Source organism: Dermacentor albipictus, chromosome 7 (assembly GCF_038994185.2).
Source record: "Dermacentor albipictus isolate Rhodes 1998 colony chromosome 7, USDA_Dalb.pri_finalv2, whole genome shotgun sequence".
Taxonomy (NCBI): Eukaryota; Metazoa; Arthropoda; class Arachnida; order Ixodida; family Ixodidae; genus Dermacentor; species Dermacentor albipictus.
Window position 1 is genome coordinate 36330906 of NC_091827.1, and position 18126 is coordinate 36349031.

Consider the following 18126-nt stretch of genomic DNA (forward strand, 5'->3'; position numbering starts at 1 on the left):
CTTCAGCCAGTTGGACGAGCCGGAGCTGGAGCTCAGAGTCCGAGCTGCGCAGCACGGTCTCCCAGGTGTCTCTACTGTCTATTTTGTGCGTTCCCCCGGGAGAGTACGGACATTCCCATATTATGTGGTCGAGGGTCCCTCGCGCCCCACAAAGATTACATCTATCGCTCCTGGCCTCGGGGAGCATGTGGTTCGCCATAACCGGGTGCGGATACAAACTTATACGTATCCACGAAGGATAAAATCACTGTCGCCGACAGTCGACAGACCGAAATCGGTGTCGCGTTGGCCTATAGTGTGAATGAGCCTCAATAAGGACAGAAGGGACGACGACACGCTGAACAGGTCGGTTATCACTCGACCTCGGGAGAGTAGCCGCGGCTATTCTCTGAAGACGTAATGCTGGGGGCCACGGCTGGCTGGAAAAATACAGAGCGCAGGAAGATGACAGAACCCAAACAGCGACACAGAAAAAGAGGGCGCGCGCTTGTTTCGTGTCATCTTCGTGTGATCTTCGCGTGTCTCTCCTTGCGCTCACGTTTCCCCAATAATGAAACACCAACTAGCCGAACTATATACGTATATATATCCATTCCACAGTTGGCTTGCCTGAATTGTGCGACATGTTTGCGGTGCTGAAACACGGAACACAGCAGGAAATCTGCACGCCCGTCGAGTCTGTTTCCCAGTGTCAGTTCCACGGTGTAGCCTTCTCGGCGTCGTATACACAAGCCACCCAACTGAGGCTACTCACCTACCGCGGAATAGTTGGGCTGTCACCCCGGGCTCGAAAGTTGAAAAAAAAGAAAGAGGAAGAAGAAAGAGAAGAGCTGTTTTCCACGTCAGTGTGTGGGGGGGGGGGGGGGGGGGCATTCCCCCTGCACACTTATTCGCCCCCTCGCAACCAGCACCACTCACTCCGCCGTGCACCACCCCAGCTACGACGCCTGGGGCGCGCTGGGAAGTGCAGCACCGGTTGTGCAGGGTGCGCCCCACGACAAAAGAAAAAACAAAACCCGACTAAAAATGAGGTAGGGGTTAATGCCGATTTCGCCCGCTCCACAGTCCCCCCCCCCCTCCCCCAATTTTTTTTCCTCCACCCGTGCGCGCAGGTTGCCCTCGTTTAGAGGGCGCCGCCGAAACGGCCGCCCAAGCCAAGCCAAGCCTCACACACAGACACACACACACGCACAGACACAAGAGACCGGCTCGCATCGCCATCATCAAGCGGGTATAACAGGCGAGGAAGCGCGCCGGGTGTACCACCACCACCACTACTACTATACAGCAGGCTCGAAGAGACGACGCACGCGTCCTTGCCCAAAGAACCAGCCCGTCTCGGCCGCTCCTCCGCGGGACGACGATGTCCTACGATGACGGCGAGGAAGAGTGGAGACGCACGATCTCGCGAGAGGAGAAGAAGAGGGCGCCGCAACGGAGGCCGCCGCCACCAAAAGCCGCCACGACGAGGAACTAGGAAGAAGAAGAAGAGAAGCCGAGCGGGCGCAGTGAAAGTGAAACGCGCCGCGCACGGGTCCAGGAAGACGAAGAAAGGGGGACGCCGCGTCGTCCTTTTCGCGCCCCAACAAGAGTCGCCCGACCGGGCGGCGGGCGGCGGCGCTCCCGAATATCTCTTGGTCAGCTGAGAGAGCCCCGCACGCGGCCGACGAAAAGAAAACAACAACAACAAAAAAACAAGAAGGTGCGAGAGCACGATACGCACGCATGCGCGCTGGCGCGGTCCAGACGCGATTCGGGGGAGGCCCGCGCCGCGGACGAGAGAGGAAGACGCACTTCCTCGACTCAAGGGCGGACGGACGGACGGACAGGAGGACGGCGAGAGATGCGGAAAGGTGCGCGACAGAAGTGTGCGAACACTGAATGACGACACGGGAGCGCTTAAAAGTATATAGAGAGATAATTTAATTGAAAGAAGGCAGAGAGGTCGGCCTGAGCTAAGGTGCTCTAGCCTGCTACTCTGCACAGGGGGAGGGGGAACGGGGACATAAAGATGTGATGAGGGATGATGACGACATAGCAAGAGAGATGCGCAAAGGCGAAGGCAAGTTCAACACTCTGACGATAAACATTCACAAATATCATCCATGAAGCCACAATCAGGCTTCGCATCAAGTTTGTAGTCACTACTGTATCAAACTGTAGTCACAGTTTGTAGTGCAGAAAAGTATATCTGCACTACACGGGGAGCGAGAAGACGTTCCACCCGGCAACGACCTTCCAGAGGCGGCGCCGGGGTTCAAAGCTGATGAGAGCGTCGACTGGTCAGCGCCGGAAATGGGCCAGAGAGTAGAGAGCTTTAGTTTAGGGGACGCAAGAACTAGGGGCTACGGCACTGCGCATGCGCAGGCCGCTACGTCTGGGTGTGCGCATGCGCAATACCGTCGCCCCTAGCTCTTGCGTACGCAAGCCGCTTGCGTCCCCTAAACTAAAACTCCCTATTGCTGGGCTAGGGAATTTGCACCGCATTTCACAAGACCGTTTTGCCGTCGAGATGACTCATCTGTTACGTATTTTGTTACTTTTACCACCTGTGCTCTGCTGTATCAAGTTTTTGTCACATGTTCGCGTTTCTTCAATTTGTCCCCCCCCTGCAATAATGCCCTTGTGGCGCTGCAGGTACTTGTATAAATAAATAAATAAAAATAAATTGGCGAAGAGATGATAGGAAAGGGGTCGCGACAGGCATGGCTAACTTTACAAGATAGAGCAGAGAGAGAGAAGTGCAGAGTGTCAGGCTTCATCCTGCCTGGGCCTAGATGGGTGGGGCTGCGGTATTTTGCAAATAAACAAATTACGATGTGGTAGCCCATAAGTTGATCACAGAGGCTAGGCGACTATCACCACCCCGGTTCAAAGGGGATGTCATAAGCGATCGTCATCGTATGCATGTACAGACGAGAGCTAAAAAGTATATGGAACACGAGATCGACGGCATTTAAACTTCTCCTAGCGCAGCCCTGCTGCAACGTGGAAGCACCTCGATGCATTAATTACACTGGCTGCACGTAGGCCGTGCCACCTGATTTCAGCCTGCATACCTAGGCTGCTGAGTTCCGCGCATGTGTGTGTAATGTGCAATGCGGTTCACGGTTAAAGAAAACACCCCCATAGGAAGCTCTCGCATTTCCGATGCTGTAGATGCAAGTGCATGATGAAGCTATGTTTTAAAAGCGCTGTGCAGCTTCGCGAAAAAAAAAATATTTTTAAAAAAAGGTGCCTGTGCCACCAACCATAAGTGATCGGCTGCAAAGCCGGGCGTTTGTACGACTCTTCCGCTGCTGAGCACGAGGTCGCGGGATCGAATCCCGGCAACGGCGGTCACATTTCGATGAGGGCGAAATGCGAAAACGCCCGTGTACTTAAATTTATGTGCACGTTAAAGAACCCCAGGTGGTCGAAATTCCCGGAGTCCTCGACTACAGCGTGCCTCAACGTTTGCGTCAGCTATCAAAGATGATTCTACTTGTGGACCTTCTTCGGGGCGTAGATGAAGGTCCTAGACCTCTAAACGGCAGAAACAATAAAGGCAATCTTCAGAACAACCCAAATAATGCAACATCTTGTCTAAAACATGTTTCGGTTTCGTTTCCCGGGAGGTTACTGTGTCGTGACGTCACTATCATCACGTGGACTCACATAATCACGTCACTATCATCACGTGGAATCACGTGGGAGCAGGACACTACGACATGTTGACACGCTCGATCGCCTATTCATGGCAAGGGCTGATGCAGCATGATTAGCAGGATGACCAAGCGAGCCGCAGCGAGGTCCGAGACTTCGCTATGCTCTCCTCCAACGTGACCATTCCATAAACCATGACGTCACGACACAGTAGTAACGAAACCGAAAACTGAATGTAAAATATGCATTGTACTGAATTGTTTAGGGCACTCTGAGGCTTGCCAGTATTTTTCTTCCATGGTTTAGAGCTCGCGGGCCTCTATTTACCGCAAACATCGTGTCAGTAAGCCTTTAAACAAAAATGGTGATTCTTCCGTCAAGTGATGTTGCGATCCCAGCTTTAAAAAAAAACGCGTTTCTCCGCAGGCAAAGCCGCACTGCGTCTGCTCATAACATAGCTCTCTCTCTCTGGTGACGTGCAAGGCGCGCGTAGAAGGCACAGCACCGCTCGCCATCTGCGGCGATCTTCCAGTAAACACACAGCGCGGCATTGTACGTGACCCTATTTTGCGGCGAACGGCTCACGACGACAACACGACTCCCAGCGCATCGAAGCGAGTCAAGAACCCGTAACAGCGACCGCTATGAGAACAATACTGAAAAACCGATGGTTTCTTTTTGTTCACCAATTAGGCCGATGCATGCGCTCCCGTTTATGCGGCGGCTCCGTTCCACGTCCTTTCTTCGAGTCTTTTAACCCTTTGGGCCTCGGAGGCATTCATTAGACACGCAGCTGTGTGCGTAGCGTGTCTAGTTAGCCGACCGGCTTCGACTGTACGCGGCGCGTACACAATGGGGCAACGGCCTCTACCCCTCCCTCACCCCCCCCCCCCTCCACGGCGCCGCGAATCGGAACGCGCAGCTAGAACAACGCGCGCCCCCTGGCGGACTTCCGGGGAACCGACCGCGCGGCCCAGCCGAGCAGCACGCAAAGAAATGAGGAATGCGTAGAAAAGAAGGAAAGAGAAACAAACACGCACCGACACTATGCTATCACATGATCTTGCCTCTCGTTTGACAAGTCAAGAAAATCGAGAACGCGCGGCGAGCTCATAAATTCGCGCACAAAAAGGGTCACTGAAACGAAAGTATCGATATGGAGCACTGGTAACGGGAACAGGCATTTAGTAATACCCCATCAATTGTCGCCGTGACACAGCATCTACGCCCCACAAACCAATCTCTTGTATAATTGGATGCCAAATTGATTATTTCAACCACTTCTTCCCGATAAGGGTGCCATAAATGCGATTAGGTTGCCTTCATTTCTGGTCAGCCCATTAACAGTGGTACATACCCTGTGTATAGACGGGTCAATGGAACGATAAAGCCTTAAGAGTCATCCATAAACGCTATAGATGTTGGAATTATACTTAAGTGCTAACATACAAAGACACGAGAAAGATGCAAGGACACTTGAAGCGCATGTGTGCCCTTAGATCTCTTTCGTGCGTTTCGGCTAGCAGTAAAAAGCTATTTTAACGACAAACAAATTTGCAGAAACTGCCAATGCCAATTCTGAGTACAATGGCACTACACCAAAAAAGAAAAAAAAAGCCTGTTCATATATTTATTACCTTGCCCTTCACAGAATAGCAGTCTACTGAAGAATGTACACAGTGGTAGTAGTGCTGGTAGCAACGTGTTGCCATTGTTTCTCCAGCCGAGTGCATGCCAATCAGCCCACTTTGAAGCTCACAACTTCTGCTCTCAGCAAAATAAATTTATTTATTTATTTATTTATTTCAGAATACTGCCGGCTTCCATTTGGAAGCCCAGGCAGGAGTGGTACAACATCACGTGATTTCAAACTTTTTCCTCAAGGGGATAAAAAAAATAAAAAGAGTAAAAAAAACACTCTAATAGGCAAAGTAAACATATGCAAATACACAAAGGAAATACAATGATGCCGTCACATTGCTGCCAATAGCAAAGGCGTAATAAATGAGTCATCAGAATTTGTAACAAGCAAAGGTACAGTGAATGCATGACTTTACAAGCACGTCTGTACTGCAGATAAGAAGGAATCTGGAGTGGCTGAGTTGACTACGCTTTGCGGAAGAGCGTTCCATTCGCGAATTGTCTTGGGCAGGAAGGAATAAAGATATGCGTTTGTTCTAGCGCGCGGCAATAATATTGTTTGATTGTGCTTACCTCTGGTCAGTCGCGATTTGTTAAATTGCATGTAGTTGTCAAATCTCATTTTAGTGTGGTTGTTAACTGTGGATATCATCATCGGCAAAGTATTTAAAAGGCATGAAACAAGAGAACATATCTAAATATTTCACAAAACAGTTACGGGAGAAGCCATCTCACAATGGCTGTCGACATTAATGTGGTTAGCACTGAAGATAACACCGTCTTATCATTGAAGATACAACAGTATCATGAGAACTGGGTGACGAAGCTGCAATGACGACCATGGAATGACCACGTCGGCTGAACAACTAAGGTATGACAATGACTGCATGATGATGGCATAACAACCGCGCCATAATCACAAATGAGTGATGTCGGTGCGGTGAAACTACGAAGACTGGATGATGATCACAGCATGACAAGAGTCGGATATCGAAGCTGTAATGACAACGATGCAATGACCCCGAGAGCATCGTGACCACGAGCACGTACCTACAGTCCCAAGCCACTAGACAACTTCGATCACTGGGAGGGGAAAATGGTTAGACACATGAACATAAAGACGAAAAATAATTTCAAGTAACCTACGAATGATAACTGCACTAAAAAGAACACCATCCTGTTAAAGCATGTCTTAATGGAAAACTAGTATATATTTTCTACCAACCGCTTCCTCCTGCTCTTTTTTTTTTACCTCTTTGCACCACCTTTTTTATGCCTAAAGTAGAAACACCCACAGTGGAAAGCTGAACATCTTGACTTTCAACGAGAAATAATCAGAAACATTAAACATCATCTGTAGGAGAGAATAATGTATTTACATTATAGTTCAAGGTCTATCAGGATAAGTGCAGACACATTAAATTGGGCTAAGCATGGCATAACATGGAAGATTTACATGCGAACTTCTATGGTGGGTTGTCTCCTTTGACTTTAGCCTGTTGACAGACCCGGTCCCTGAAGGATGTTACAGCTTCAATGCATTGTGTTGAGGATCTCGCAACACGGGAACCACTCAATGCAGATGAAGTGCATGATTTCAACAACGCGCACAAGCTCAAAATAATTGTAATCTTGACTAAGCTGACCAAGCAATGAGCAAGATGGGAGGTGAACATGGAGTACAACAACGACGCTAACTCTGCAACCTATGCCATATTGTCAGTAGGCATGCAAATTTACGTACCACCCGTAAAAATGCAAGAATAGGTGATAGCCCAACCTAGGTAGAAAACAAAAGGTTACACAAGAAAAATTAATGCTAGGCTGAATACTCTAGCTATCATTCAAGCCGTCGCACCTTTTCAGGGAATTAACAGCTTTTTACACACTTATTGTGAACCCCAAAAGAACATAACCTAGTACATTTCAAGCATCACTGCATGGCATTTCATGCATGCTCTCCCCCTACAGTCACCTCAAGTGATTCACTTAACAGACTGACCGAAGTGGTTTGGTAAGCATAAAGGACAGGAGCTATGAGAAACCGCAATATGGAACACTTTGGACAAATTATCACCACCTCGGCTTCGTTAACCAGCACTCAATAGATGAGCACGTTTATGTTCTGACCCATCAAAATGCAGTCACAGCAGCCAGGAATCGTACCCACAACCTTAGCTCGGCAGGCAGCATGCCGTAGCCAACAAGCCACAGCAGCGAGCTCTTAAGTAAATTAAAAATGTTTCTACCAGGAACCTTGTAATAGGAGCAACTAAGTCAGGACTAGCCAGAAAAGTGCTTGATCATGGTACTTGTATTGGTAAACGTTTACTTCCAAGATTTCTGTATAAAAAGATGTTGCTTTTCTCGAGGCGAAACCATCATCTTGATCACACAGTTGCACAAAATGCCGAAAAGTTCATGCACCACATGTACCAAAACTGCTATTCAAGTTCGCCACTTTCAATTGCGGGCACAACCTTATTCAAAGCACGGCGTGCTCTTTCTTACACGTGGCAGCCCAACGGCAAGCAGAAGAAGCCACACAAGAGAGGCCACGAGGAAACAATGGGGCTGGAGGTGTAGTAGTATAATCTCACCTGCAACGTGAGGTACGCCTTATAGGCACGCAAACCCCTTCGGCACAGTTCAGTCGCCATGTAGACAATAAACTAGGGCAGTGCACAAACGGAACAGCTGCCACGCGTTCGCATGTCGCCATAAAGTTTTCGAGCGCCATTGGAAGCGCAGGAACAAGTATCTCGCAGTGCTCACGACAACTAGGCTTAAGCAGGTAGACCTAGAGGGAGGGGGGTGAAATGCAATGTCTTGCACGTGGGCAGCTGTTCTATAGAACAGACAATGGACAATAGGCAGGTGTTCTCACACACGTGCAAGCATTGCTGCATTACATACTGGTTTGCTAAGCTAGACCAGGACCTACGGAAAACTTGGCGGATAACAAGCTTCCGGAATAAACTGTGAACCTGTGACGTACAGTACTGCTGCCAACAAGGCAGCGTGGGATAGCAGAAGCTATAAAATTTAGGGGTTTCATGTCCCGAACCTACAGAGCGTGTTACGAGGGACACCGTAGGGGAGGGCTCAAGATTAATTTTCACCATGGCGGGTTCTTTAATGCGCACTTATAGCAAGGTACACGAGCGTTCTTGCATTCTGCTTCCACCTGAATGCGGCCACCCTGCCCGGGAATCAAACCCTCAACCTAATAAGCAGAATGCTACGGCCACTGGTACTGCTTTGCAGAAACCAGAAAATGGTGAAATGAATGTAGAAGGTATGGTATTTAGTGATCAAAGCACACTCAGAAGAAACGTCAAATACAGAGAACAAAATGACAGACTTGGCAAGTATATATCATGTCCAATGAGTTTGCAGACAGACACCATGCAGCATTGTGTGAATATCTACACTGTAAGAGCTGAAACGTACTACATTGTGAATGATATTCTCTATACTACAATACAGCTACTTTCTCGCCCCGTTCTTACTTTTCATTCTGGGTACCAGAACCATTTTTGGGCGATTAGTAGCTAAATGAAATTACTGCATACAGTACAACCCAATGTCAAAAGGAACACTAACCAGTAATAAAGACAATATAACATTTATTTCTTTATCTTTACCACTCGATAAATTTCTATTGTATATTACTAATCATTGATGCTCAGTGCTCATTATGCTTTTCCATGTATTGCATATCCCCACTCCTGTAATAGCCCTTCGGGGCTGCAGTATGTTGAGATAAATAAAATACATAAATTTGCCTTGATCAGAAAGATGTTTCTGATATCATCAACAGGACATACATTTACACAGCAAATATTAGTATGTGAACATTTACTCCATGTCTCACTGATAATCAATGGCCAAATACGAAATGTGTATTCCCTTCAACAGTTAAACATAGTGTACAAACATGGAATCCTGACATGATGGACTTACACACCATGTACTGTACAAACATGGACTCATGACATGAGCGACTTAGTCACACACCATACACATTCCATTACTTACGAACACCTGAAAACTAGTTTCCGATATAAAATGATGATGCCAAACAAGTTAAAGCAGTCAAATTCTTGAAGTTACAACTCTGCACAGCTTCAACAGGCTGGTAGAACCCAGGTAGCAGTGATATCAATCAACTATCACATCCTCGCCACAAACATCACGCTGCAACGCCCTCTAAAGCATTACTGACAAAATTTTCATCTGCTTCATTAAATCATTGCAGCATGGTGCTACCACATACTGCTACTATTATGTTCCCAGCCACCTGCCAGCAATGCACGGATTATATAATCAGTTCACATCACAGATTAGCTATCAGGTGGCCGGAACAGCAGCAATAACGGTAAGCACTGTCGCCCGTGTCAAAAACACTTGAACGAGTAGCTGCAGCACTCAGTAATCTTGGTGTAACGCCGCAAGTACTCGAGCAGGCAACAAATAACTATAATTAAACTCAGCATCCTTTAATGCAACCAGTCCATCATGTTAACTTCTGTGAAAAAGGTTTGAAATGCAGTTCAAGAGGTCAAGCTACCGTATACTGCAAACACCAACGATTTCATACTCCCACTGCAATGTACATCTGAAAGAAATTGAGGATGGGGGACCACTCATAAAGGTTAGAACTAGTGCATATATGACAACCCAATTCCAGCATCCCAGCATGGCCACAGGCCATGCCAGTTATTCCATCTCCCCTCATACCCCGATATCATGCGACCACAATATATTACAAAGGAACCACGGACGCATCAACAAAATTTGCACCCAGATCATACCAGACCAATGACATCCATCAAGTCATGTCCATCATTATATCCTGCGCCACTGAATCAACATTAATCCTTATGCAGTCTAAAACCTGAAAGAGAGGTCGACTAAGAAGGAAGATGGGGCCAGCACTCCATATTTCCACAGAAGCGACAATCACGAACCGTCTTTTCCATGCCTGCACTGTAATAGCTACCAGAGGGCTGCTACAGCAACAGGATGACGACTCTCAGTTGGAGTGGCAGACACCTTAGCAAGGACTTCAGCAGATTCCCAACGACGACCCAGTGTTCGCAAGGTCAGACAACCTAGCCATAAGAGAGCACTAGAGGTGTGTGAATATCAAGCTTCGAGACCAAACCAAATACGAATTAAATAGTGCCAAAAGCAAATCGAATGAAGTACTTTTCAAATAGTTTTTGAACATCAAACAACCGTTCTCCACTAACAAAAACAATTTAAAATACTAGCATATTCACAATGCTAGCGAGTTTGTCATTGCACTGCACGTTATGAAGCAATGTTTATTAAAGAGCACAAATGTAGCGCCAGGGACAAGTAAGCAGTTTATTCGCATACCCGCAATGCATTGGTAAGTGCAAGTGGCAGAGCTTTGGCTGGAAAAATCTGGCTCCCTGATCGACGGACAGGAACTTCTCGCGTTTGACTTATACTATGACGACCTCACTCCAATTTTATGTTTGATGATGCACAGTTGTCCATTCAATATACATGAAAACTACCAAAAGAAATATTCGTTTATACACGGATAGCGATCATTCAATTCAAGGACTAAATAGAATAAGGCAATATGCAAGGTACTTAGGTTGTCGCCATCTACAGTGACACAAGCCATACCACGAGTACTTACGCCTGATGCTTCAAGCCCATACTACAGAAGTGCTATTGCTAAAAGCTTATGCTATTTGGCAGTGATCGTTGGCACTGGGTTACTTCAGCTGCATAAATGGCATTGCCATATGTTGTCACTATTCGGGCAGCTCCCCAGTAATGATCATTATCACGTTGCTATTAGATAAAATATGCATAAAAGCTTGAAGAAAACTCGCCACATGGACATTCAAACCTGAAACCCTACCACCACCGATATCTGACACTCCAATCAACTGTGCCACCGTGACTTTCATAAGCCACCCATTTTGGTGCGCCCTGCTTTGCAAAGTTAGTCGTAAAACCAACACTAATGTTGAATTCCAATGGCAGAGTAGGAGCAAGTTTTTCTGCTCATTTCGGAGCAAGTTTGTTCCAATGGCAGAGTGGAGGCGGGAGTAAGGTGTTTCAATGAGAGAGTCGGAGGAGATTCAGAGCGGGAGTCACTCTGTGGAGCAGAAAAAGATGCTCCACCAAAATCGGCGGAGTGGACCGGAACTCTGCGTGACGTATTTCCTTTACCACGTTTACGTTTGTCTGCCGGGAGGCGCCACCGGTCACGACTCGCGAGGAAGCAAAAGCTGCTGCATGCTTGGCAAGATATCCATTCCGCACTTTTAAAAGAACAACAGGTGAACGGCGCTGAAGAGACAAGTCACCGGTGCGGCGGTGCTGGGAGCAAACAGCGGAAGGAAATGACAACACACAAGGTATCCTGGGTGACTCGGTGATAGAACTTCCGCTTCCGCCTTGCTCCGGCAACGCAGGTTGTGTTCCACTCGTGGATCTGGAGGCGCTGTTCAGCGCCAGAGTCGAGTGCTCGCTCACGGAGTTCATCGGCTGCTCCAACTCCGCCATTGGAATTCAACATAAGGTGTATTAAGCCGAGGAAAACCGGCACAACAAAGAGAATGCAGATGAAAAAAAAAACTTAAATGAAAGGAAGTAAAGAAGCTTCTAAGGATTTATACTTCTTAAGCCTTGCTTTTCTTTCAATTCTATTCCCTTCTTGTCCGTGGCACTGAGTGGTTGATCCCAGCAACAGTACAGGTCACTGTGCACAGGACTTCAAGCAAGCCAAAGAGAAATGGCAAAAAGAAGAAAAAATCTAAAGGAATCGCTATAACATATGGCACCGCAATATGTTGCTTGGAAGAGTCCAATACTGTGGTTCTCAGAAAAGTTGAGGCAACAACAGCATAATGGTTCCAATGGCACCCCAATAGACCTGAGATATGGGAGTGGCTGGAAGCACTACATAATGTGCCATGGTACATCGCATAGTTTGGTTCCTTTTACCAGGAACCTCTGTGTAAGGTGGGGTCGCTGGCCAGAGAACCCACGGCTCTCACCTGAGAGGCAGGCTACCAAGGCCTAAACTCAGGTGGACAGCAATGCACAAACTGTTACTGCACAAAGTTTCGTGCAACCGATACTGGGCGTAAAAACGCGCTGGCTGTCTATGATAATACATGCAAGTTGCCAATACATGGTGAAATGGCGACACTATTGTACTTTTCAAGCATTTCTCACGCATTATCCTGACATAACCCCTTCTAGTGCTAATTAATTCCGTTTTCCGAATTGTTGAACATTCATCTCAACACATCTATTGTACCCATAGCAGCGTTAAAAGCAGGCAGCAGCAGAACAGATCTCTATGCGTATTGTGTTGACGCTATCCTCACTGCCTTCTTACCTCGAGGTCTAGTCACAGACTAAGTGCCCGGCATTTAAGATTTCATATCACAGCACAAATGATGCCACTGCACGTTCCACTAGAACAGCAGAACAATGCGCTGGCATGCGAGAAATGCAAACAAAACACAGAGAGCGTGTCAACAATGGCCATAAATCACTGCCACAATGTTCTCGTGCAAAGAAAACACATTAGAATATCCTACTGCTATGTCTCAATGTCGTACTAGCGCAACAAACTAAAAAGACCGTTCAATAAGAAACACGATATTAAAGAAAGTCTAACACAACATGACCAATGTAACTAAAAGGAGAAACAAATTCTATTAGCGGGCGTAACAGAGGCCTTGCTTAATAGAAGCATACACACTGAATACACTTTTACACACCGCCAGACATCTCCACTCAATCATCACGCACGTCGAAATCTGTTGCCATATGCCAAACACGACATCCGAGTCAATGAGCACAATTTGCCATGAAAATGTCAACAGACCAGCTGAATTAAGTCTACACATCTCATTCGGCGTGACAACATAAATGTGTTCACTTTTCACAACTTCACATTATTGCATGCATCCACAGTGAACGACGCTGAGTTCAAGCAAAGCACCACTCACACACCGATGATAAACGGATGTAAACAGATGATCATAGTTCAAGTGATATTCATGGTTAGGCTACTAGGGACTTCATGTCTTATTTTGGAAAGTGTGCACTAAGAACGATGCGACAGCTGCTAAAGTATTCCGACATCAACACACACACAGACAAGCACTGTCACAGGAAAACGCATTCGCAGATCCTTTTTCATAGCGTCTGCACAATGATTAAAACAGCATGCCAGTGAATTCTAATGCGTCAGATGCATGCTTAGGTGGCGATGAAGTAACGCATCTGGTATGCACACCTAATTCCAGCTACACCGTAGTGCGGTAATTTTCTAACGGCCGTATTTCTTGTACCAAGAAATCGGGCTTCAATACATAGGAGCCAAAGCAAAACGACATCGACGCGCTCGGGTAGGTAGCTATCAGCGAAAATGCACGTAGCGATCACTCGACAGTTTCTCCAATCACTTATTAACAACGAACAACACGCGTTTGCGATGGTTTTCTGGCTCCCATGCCAATGACCTGGACACATGACACGACAACCATATCTGAGCAGTTTCGTCGATGCCGGCCCCTAAACGGTAAGCCTAGTGTTAACTACGAAATAATGCTGTATAACGTTACGTTTGCAATGATTTGCAATAGCTATTGAGATGCGATGTGTGTCGAACACTGACAGCGCGTGCGAACCGCCTAATCCCGACCACGAAACTCGTATTCCGACAACGCGGCTCATGTCAAATTCGTCATTCACGCGTTTGATTTGAACGAGTCGATTCTGAACAACCGGCCAGACGATCTACAACATGCGGAAGCTTACGGAAGGATCCGTGGAACTCGACGTTGTTTCTGAAGGCGAGTGTCAACGGCGGGGCATGATCCGCAGAGCGAAAGTTGTCGCGAGCACCCGTATGTTTACATTCGGTTTACGCTACCATGCGGGCGCCCTTGAAGAGCTTTACGCGTGTGCCCCCAAGTCTTCGGATATGCTCCAAATCATGCAAGGGGGACGCCAAGTCATTCACACAAAGGCACAGCGAAACGTGAGTAATCTGTGCCGGAACAACAGTAAACACGCGCCAGACCGAGACCGATTCAACGGACCGACTGTGTGCGTTTCGCCGCGTTGCGCACGGGAAAAGCGACACTCCGTGACTCACCCGGCTCGCTCTAAAGCTCGCTTCCGCTGGTACGAGTATGGTGATGATCTGAGAGGCAACGGCAACGAGCTCATTACAGATCTGACACGCAAAAAGTGGTTATTGCTTAGGCTTAACACTCCAGAGACGCTCGCCAAAACAGATCGCAGATGCTACACGCACATACACACTCGGACGCGCGCGCGCGCGCGCGCACACACACACGTTACGGTGTGATAGGCCTAATGGCAGTGGAAAAATAGGTCACCCGATTCAACAGGAAAACTTAGCCTCGAAGGTGAAAGTGAAGCGGCAGGCGCGCTCACCTTTGCTTCGCTGCGTCTTTCTTGATCACGAACATGTCATCGCCTTGACGAAAGGCTACTTTGTAGCCTTTTAGGGATTAACACCAAAGTATCACTTTTCAGCGAGCACCCACATGCTCCACTCATGTCGTGGTGCGTAGCACGTCACAGGAAGTTGTTTACAGGCTACGTCATCGTTATTGGTGACGTTTAGCGCGTATTTTTTGCAACAATATTGCAATTTGTCGGATTTACGACAATTTACGGCTGCTCGCGCTGCCTCTGCAGTGGCCGTAACACTTCTCCGGCGGCTTTTGCGCGGAGAGACTGTTGAAAACGAACGCGGAAACGTTACTACGTCACCGCGCGCCAACGGAAAGCGGATTTGAAACGGCGGCGCAACAGCTGTTCGCCGGTCGCGCTAGGCCGCTGTGACGGCTGCACCATTGCAGCTGCTTGTCGCCGAGCATTGTTCAAGCGTAGGCGTATTCTGCCAGCGGAAGCGCCAACGACCTGTTCGAAGCCGCATTAGGGCTATGAACTTCATGCGCGGCTCGCTTCCTCTTTCGTAGTGTCGCGGTGGTCGTTTCGCGAAGGTGGCTGGTACGCCTTTCGATACGCCTTTCGATACGCCTTGCGACATTCAAACCTCCGAAGCTATGAACATATCTCTATTTCCTCTAGTACAGCCACTTCTCCAGTTTTTTTTTTTTCTCACTTAAGAGGAAGCTTTAGCTCGGGTGCTCCTATCTAAATACATGTTTCAGTTCCAGTTTATTGTTCGTTCGTAACAATTGGTTACAAGAAATGGTATACAGGCAAGGGTCCCAAAGTCAGAGGCTGTACCGGGACCCTTGGATTAGAAGTTATATAAAAAAATAAAGCGAAATACAGAGCACAAAAACAAAATATGAAATAATAACAATATAAGCAAGAGGCTGAGTGATGACACACATAAGAAACAAAAGGAAGAGGGAAGATGCACAATCACTGCTAATTACATAGCTAATAATTAGCAAAATAACATTATAGGAAATTAACCAGACAGCAAATAATTATTGAGTTCGTATTTAAAAGAGTACAAGGTAGATAACAACTTGATGGAATATGGCAGACTGTTCCAAAGTATAAGCGCGCAAGAAAAGGAAGCCATCTTTCCGTAATTTGTATGACACAAAGGCAACAGGAAATTTCCTTGTGCTGCAAACCTTGTGTTATTAGGATTAAAAATGAGATCAGAACTAACGAAGTTGTAAGACACTTATTGAGTTAGTAATCTGAGAAATAATACCGCTAAATGATAGTTAAACAAATCAGTAACTTGAAGAATGCGGTTTGTGCGTAGTTGGGAAGAGGCGTTAGAGAAAAAATGGCGTCGCGTTATAATGCGTATAGCCTGTTTTTGAATGTGCTGAATAGAGGCAAGATGGCAATGATAAATATTACCCCAAGAAGCGATACTATAAATATGACTATGAATGAAAGCGAAGTATAACGATAATAATGCTTCTTTGGGAAAAAGTGCACGTGATTTGAGTAGTGCTCTAATGCCAAACGCTGTTTTTTGTTTGATGTGTGCAATGCGGCTAGTAAACTTAAGGTGGGGATCTAATTTTATGCCGAGGTAAAAAACACAAGTGGAGGCAGGAATGTCATGCCCATTGAGATCGAGGTATGGTCGGAGAGCAAGGTAAATGTCTCTGCGACAACTTAAATATCATGAATTGCGTTTTCGTAGGGTTTACAATTAGAAAATTGGCGTTACACCAACCAGTAATTTTAGACAGATCACTGTTTAGTTTCAATATTAGCACAAGTAATGATTTATCCGAGAGCGCAACAGTCGTATCGTCTGCGTATAATACAGGTAGTGTATAGTTAAGGCAGTCAGGTAAATCATTCATATAAGTGCAAAATAATAGTGAACCTAAAATCGAGCCCTGAGGCACTCCTTTGTTAATGATTTTGCTTTCGGAGAAAGCCTCACCCTGCGTACACTGTAATTCATGATTAAATAGATAACTTTTTAATATATTAAGAACTGGACCAGAAATTCCAATAGACTCCAGTTTAGTAAACAAAACTTTCTGGTTTATTGTATCAAAGACTTTAGTAAATCCTAGAAAGACCAATCCAGCAAAGTATCCAAGATCAAGGGAATGTCGAATATAATCAGTTAATGTTAGCAAAGCCAAGTTAGTCGAGCTTCCTGAACAAAAACCGAACTGACAAGGTTTCAGCAAGCTAAATTTGTTAAGGTATACGGCTAAGTATACCTTAACAAATTGTTATAAAGTTAATATGACTAAGTATTAATTCACAATTTTACTAATTGAAGATAAAATGCGTATAGGACGATAGTTACCGAGTTGAGCTTTGTCACCCCTTTTATGAACAGGAATTACTTTAGCTTATTTTAGACTTCTAGGGAATATACCGGTTTTGAACATAAGGTTAATTAAGTTACTGAGAACATCAGAAATAAAAATTGTAAAAGGAGAATTCGTTTTTCTTGTTAACCACTGCACCAAATTTGACGAGGTTTGTTGCATATAAATGAAAAACTTAAAATCTAGTAACTGTTTGCTTCAAATTTTTGAATTAGGTGGTCAATTCTTTATTAAAAATTGGCAAAAATCGCAAATTTTCTCAGAATTAAACTAGCAAGTTTACAAATCCGTAACTCAGCAATGAAAAATGGTATCACAATTCCGTAAATTTCACTTAATGGAACATTTAAAGTGGACAGCATTTACATGTCACACATGACTCTAAAAAAATTTAGTAATATTGAAATACACTTTCTGCAGAACCCTTGTACACAACGTATAATTACTTCATGTAAGATATAAATTGACATATCGAATTTGTCCGCTTTGAATGATCTAATGGATGGCGTTTACGGAGCGGCGATATCTATTCTTGATGCAGAGCTATAAATTGTGTGAACTTCGTGCTTCTATATTTTTCGAACTTTCAAATTTTCGAAAATTCTTTCAACAAAATTCAGGCCTTAAACCGAAATTCCGCTTCCAACAGTCACTATAGAACTTAGCTTTCTCTCTAAAATGCAACAAATTTCATTAAAATCGGTCTAGGGGTTATCTCAGAAAATCAGTCTTGCGTTTTACACGTATTTGAATAGGCCACGTCGGAGTTGGGCCCGAGCTAAAGCTTCCTCTTAACACCCGCTGTGTGCACACAAAAGCGCTGCAATAACTGACGGTACCTTCTCTGACGCACACGAAGGACATCGATGTAAGCTGTTATGACGGGCTAATTACGTGCATTGGCATGCAACTTCCGGTCGAGATTTGTCGGGCCGCATCCTTCTTTTGCGTGTCGCTCTACGATAAAACAAACGGTGAAACCTTAAACCTGAGC

At 45.9% G+C, this 18126-nt stretch overlaps 1 protein-coding gene across 4 annotated transcripts in view; it reads right to left on the bottom strand.

Moving 5' to 3' along the window:
* The window catches only part of smg (sterile alpha motif domain containing protein 4 smaug), a 137270-nt gene extending 122339 nt beyond the window's left edge, over window positions 1-14931 (bottom strand). For 2 of the 4 annotated variants that reach the window (XM_065436668.2, XM_065436667.2), the window contains exon 1: window positions 7887-8039. In XM_065436668.2, the coding sequence (XP_065292740.1) occupies window positions 7887-7946 (60 nt within the window). In that variant the 5' untranslated portion in view covers window positions 7947-8039. Of the gene's footprint in view, window positions 1-7886; window positions 8040-14458; window positions 14597-14763 lie in introns of those variants that run through there. The other 2 variants (XM_065436670.2, XM_065436671.2) reach the window with 2 other exon arrangements.
* Between the last annotated feature and the right edge of the window lie 3195 nt (window positions 14932-18126).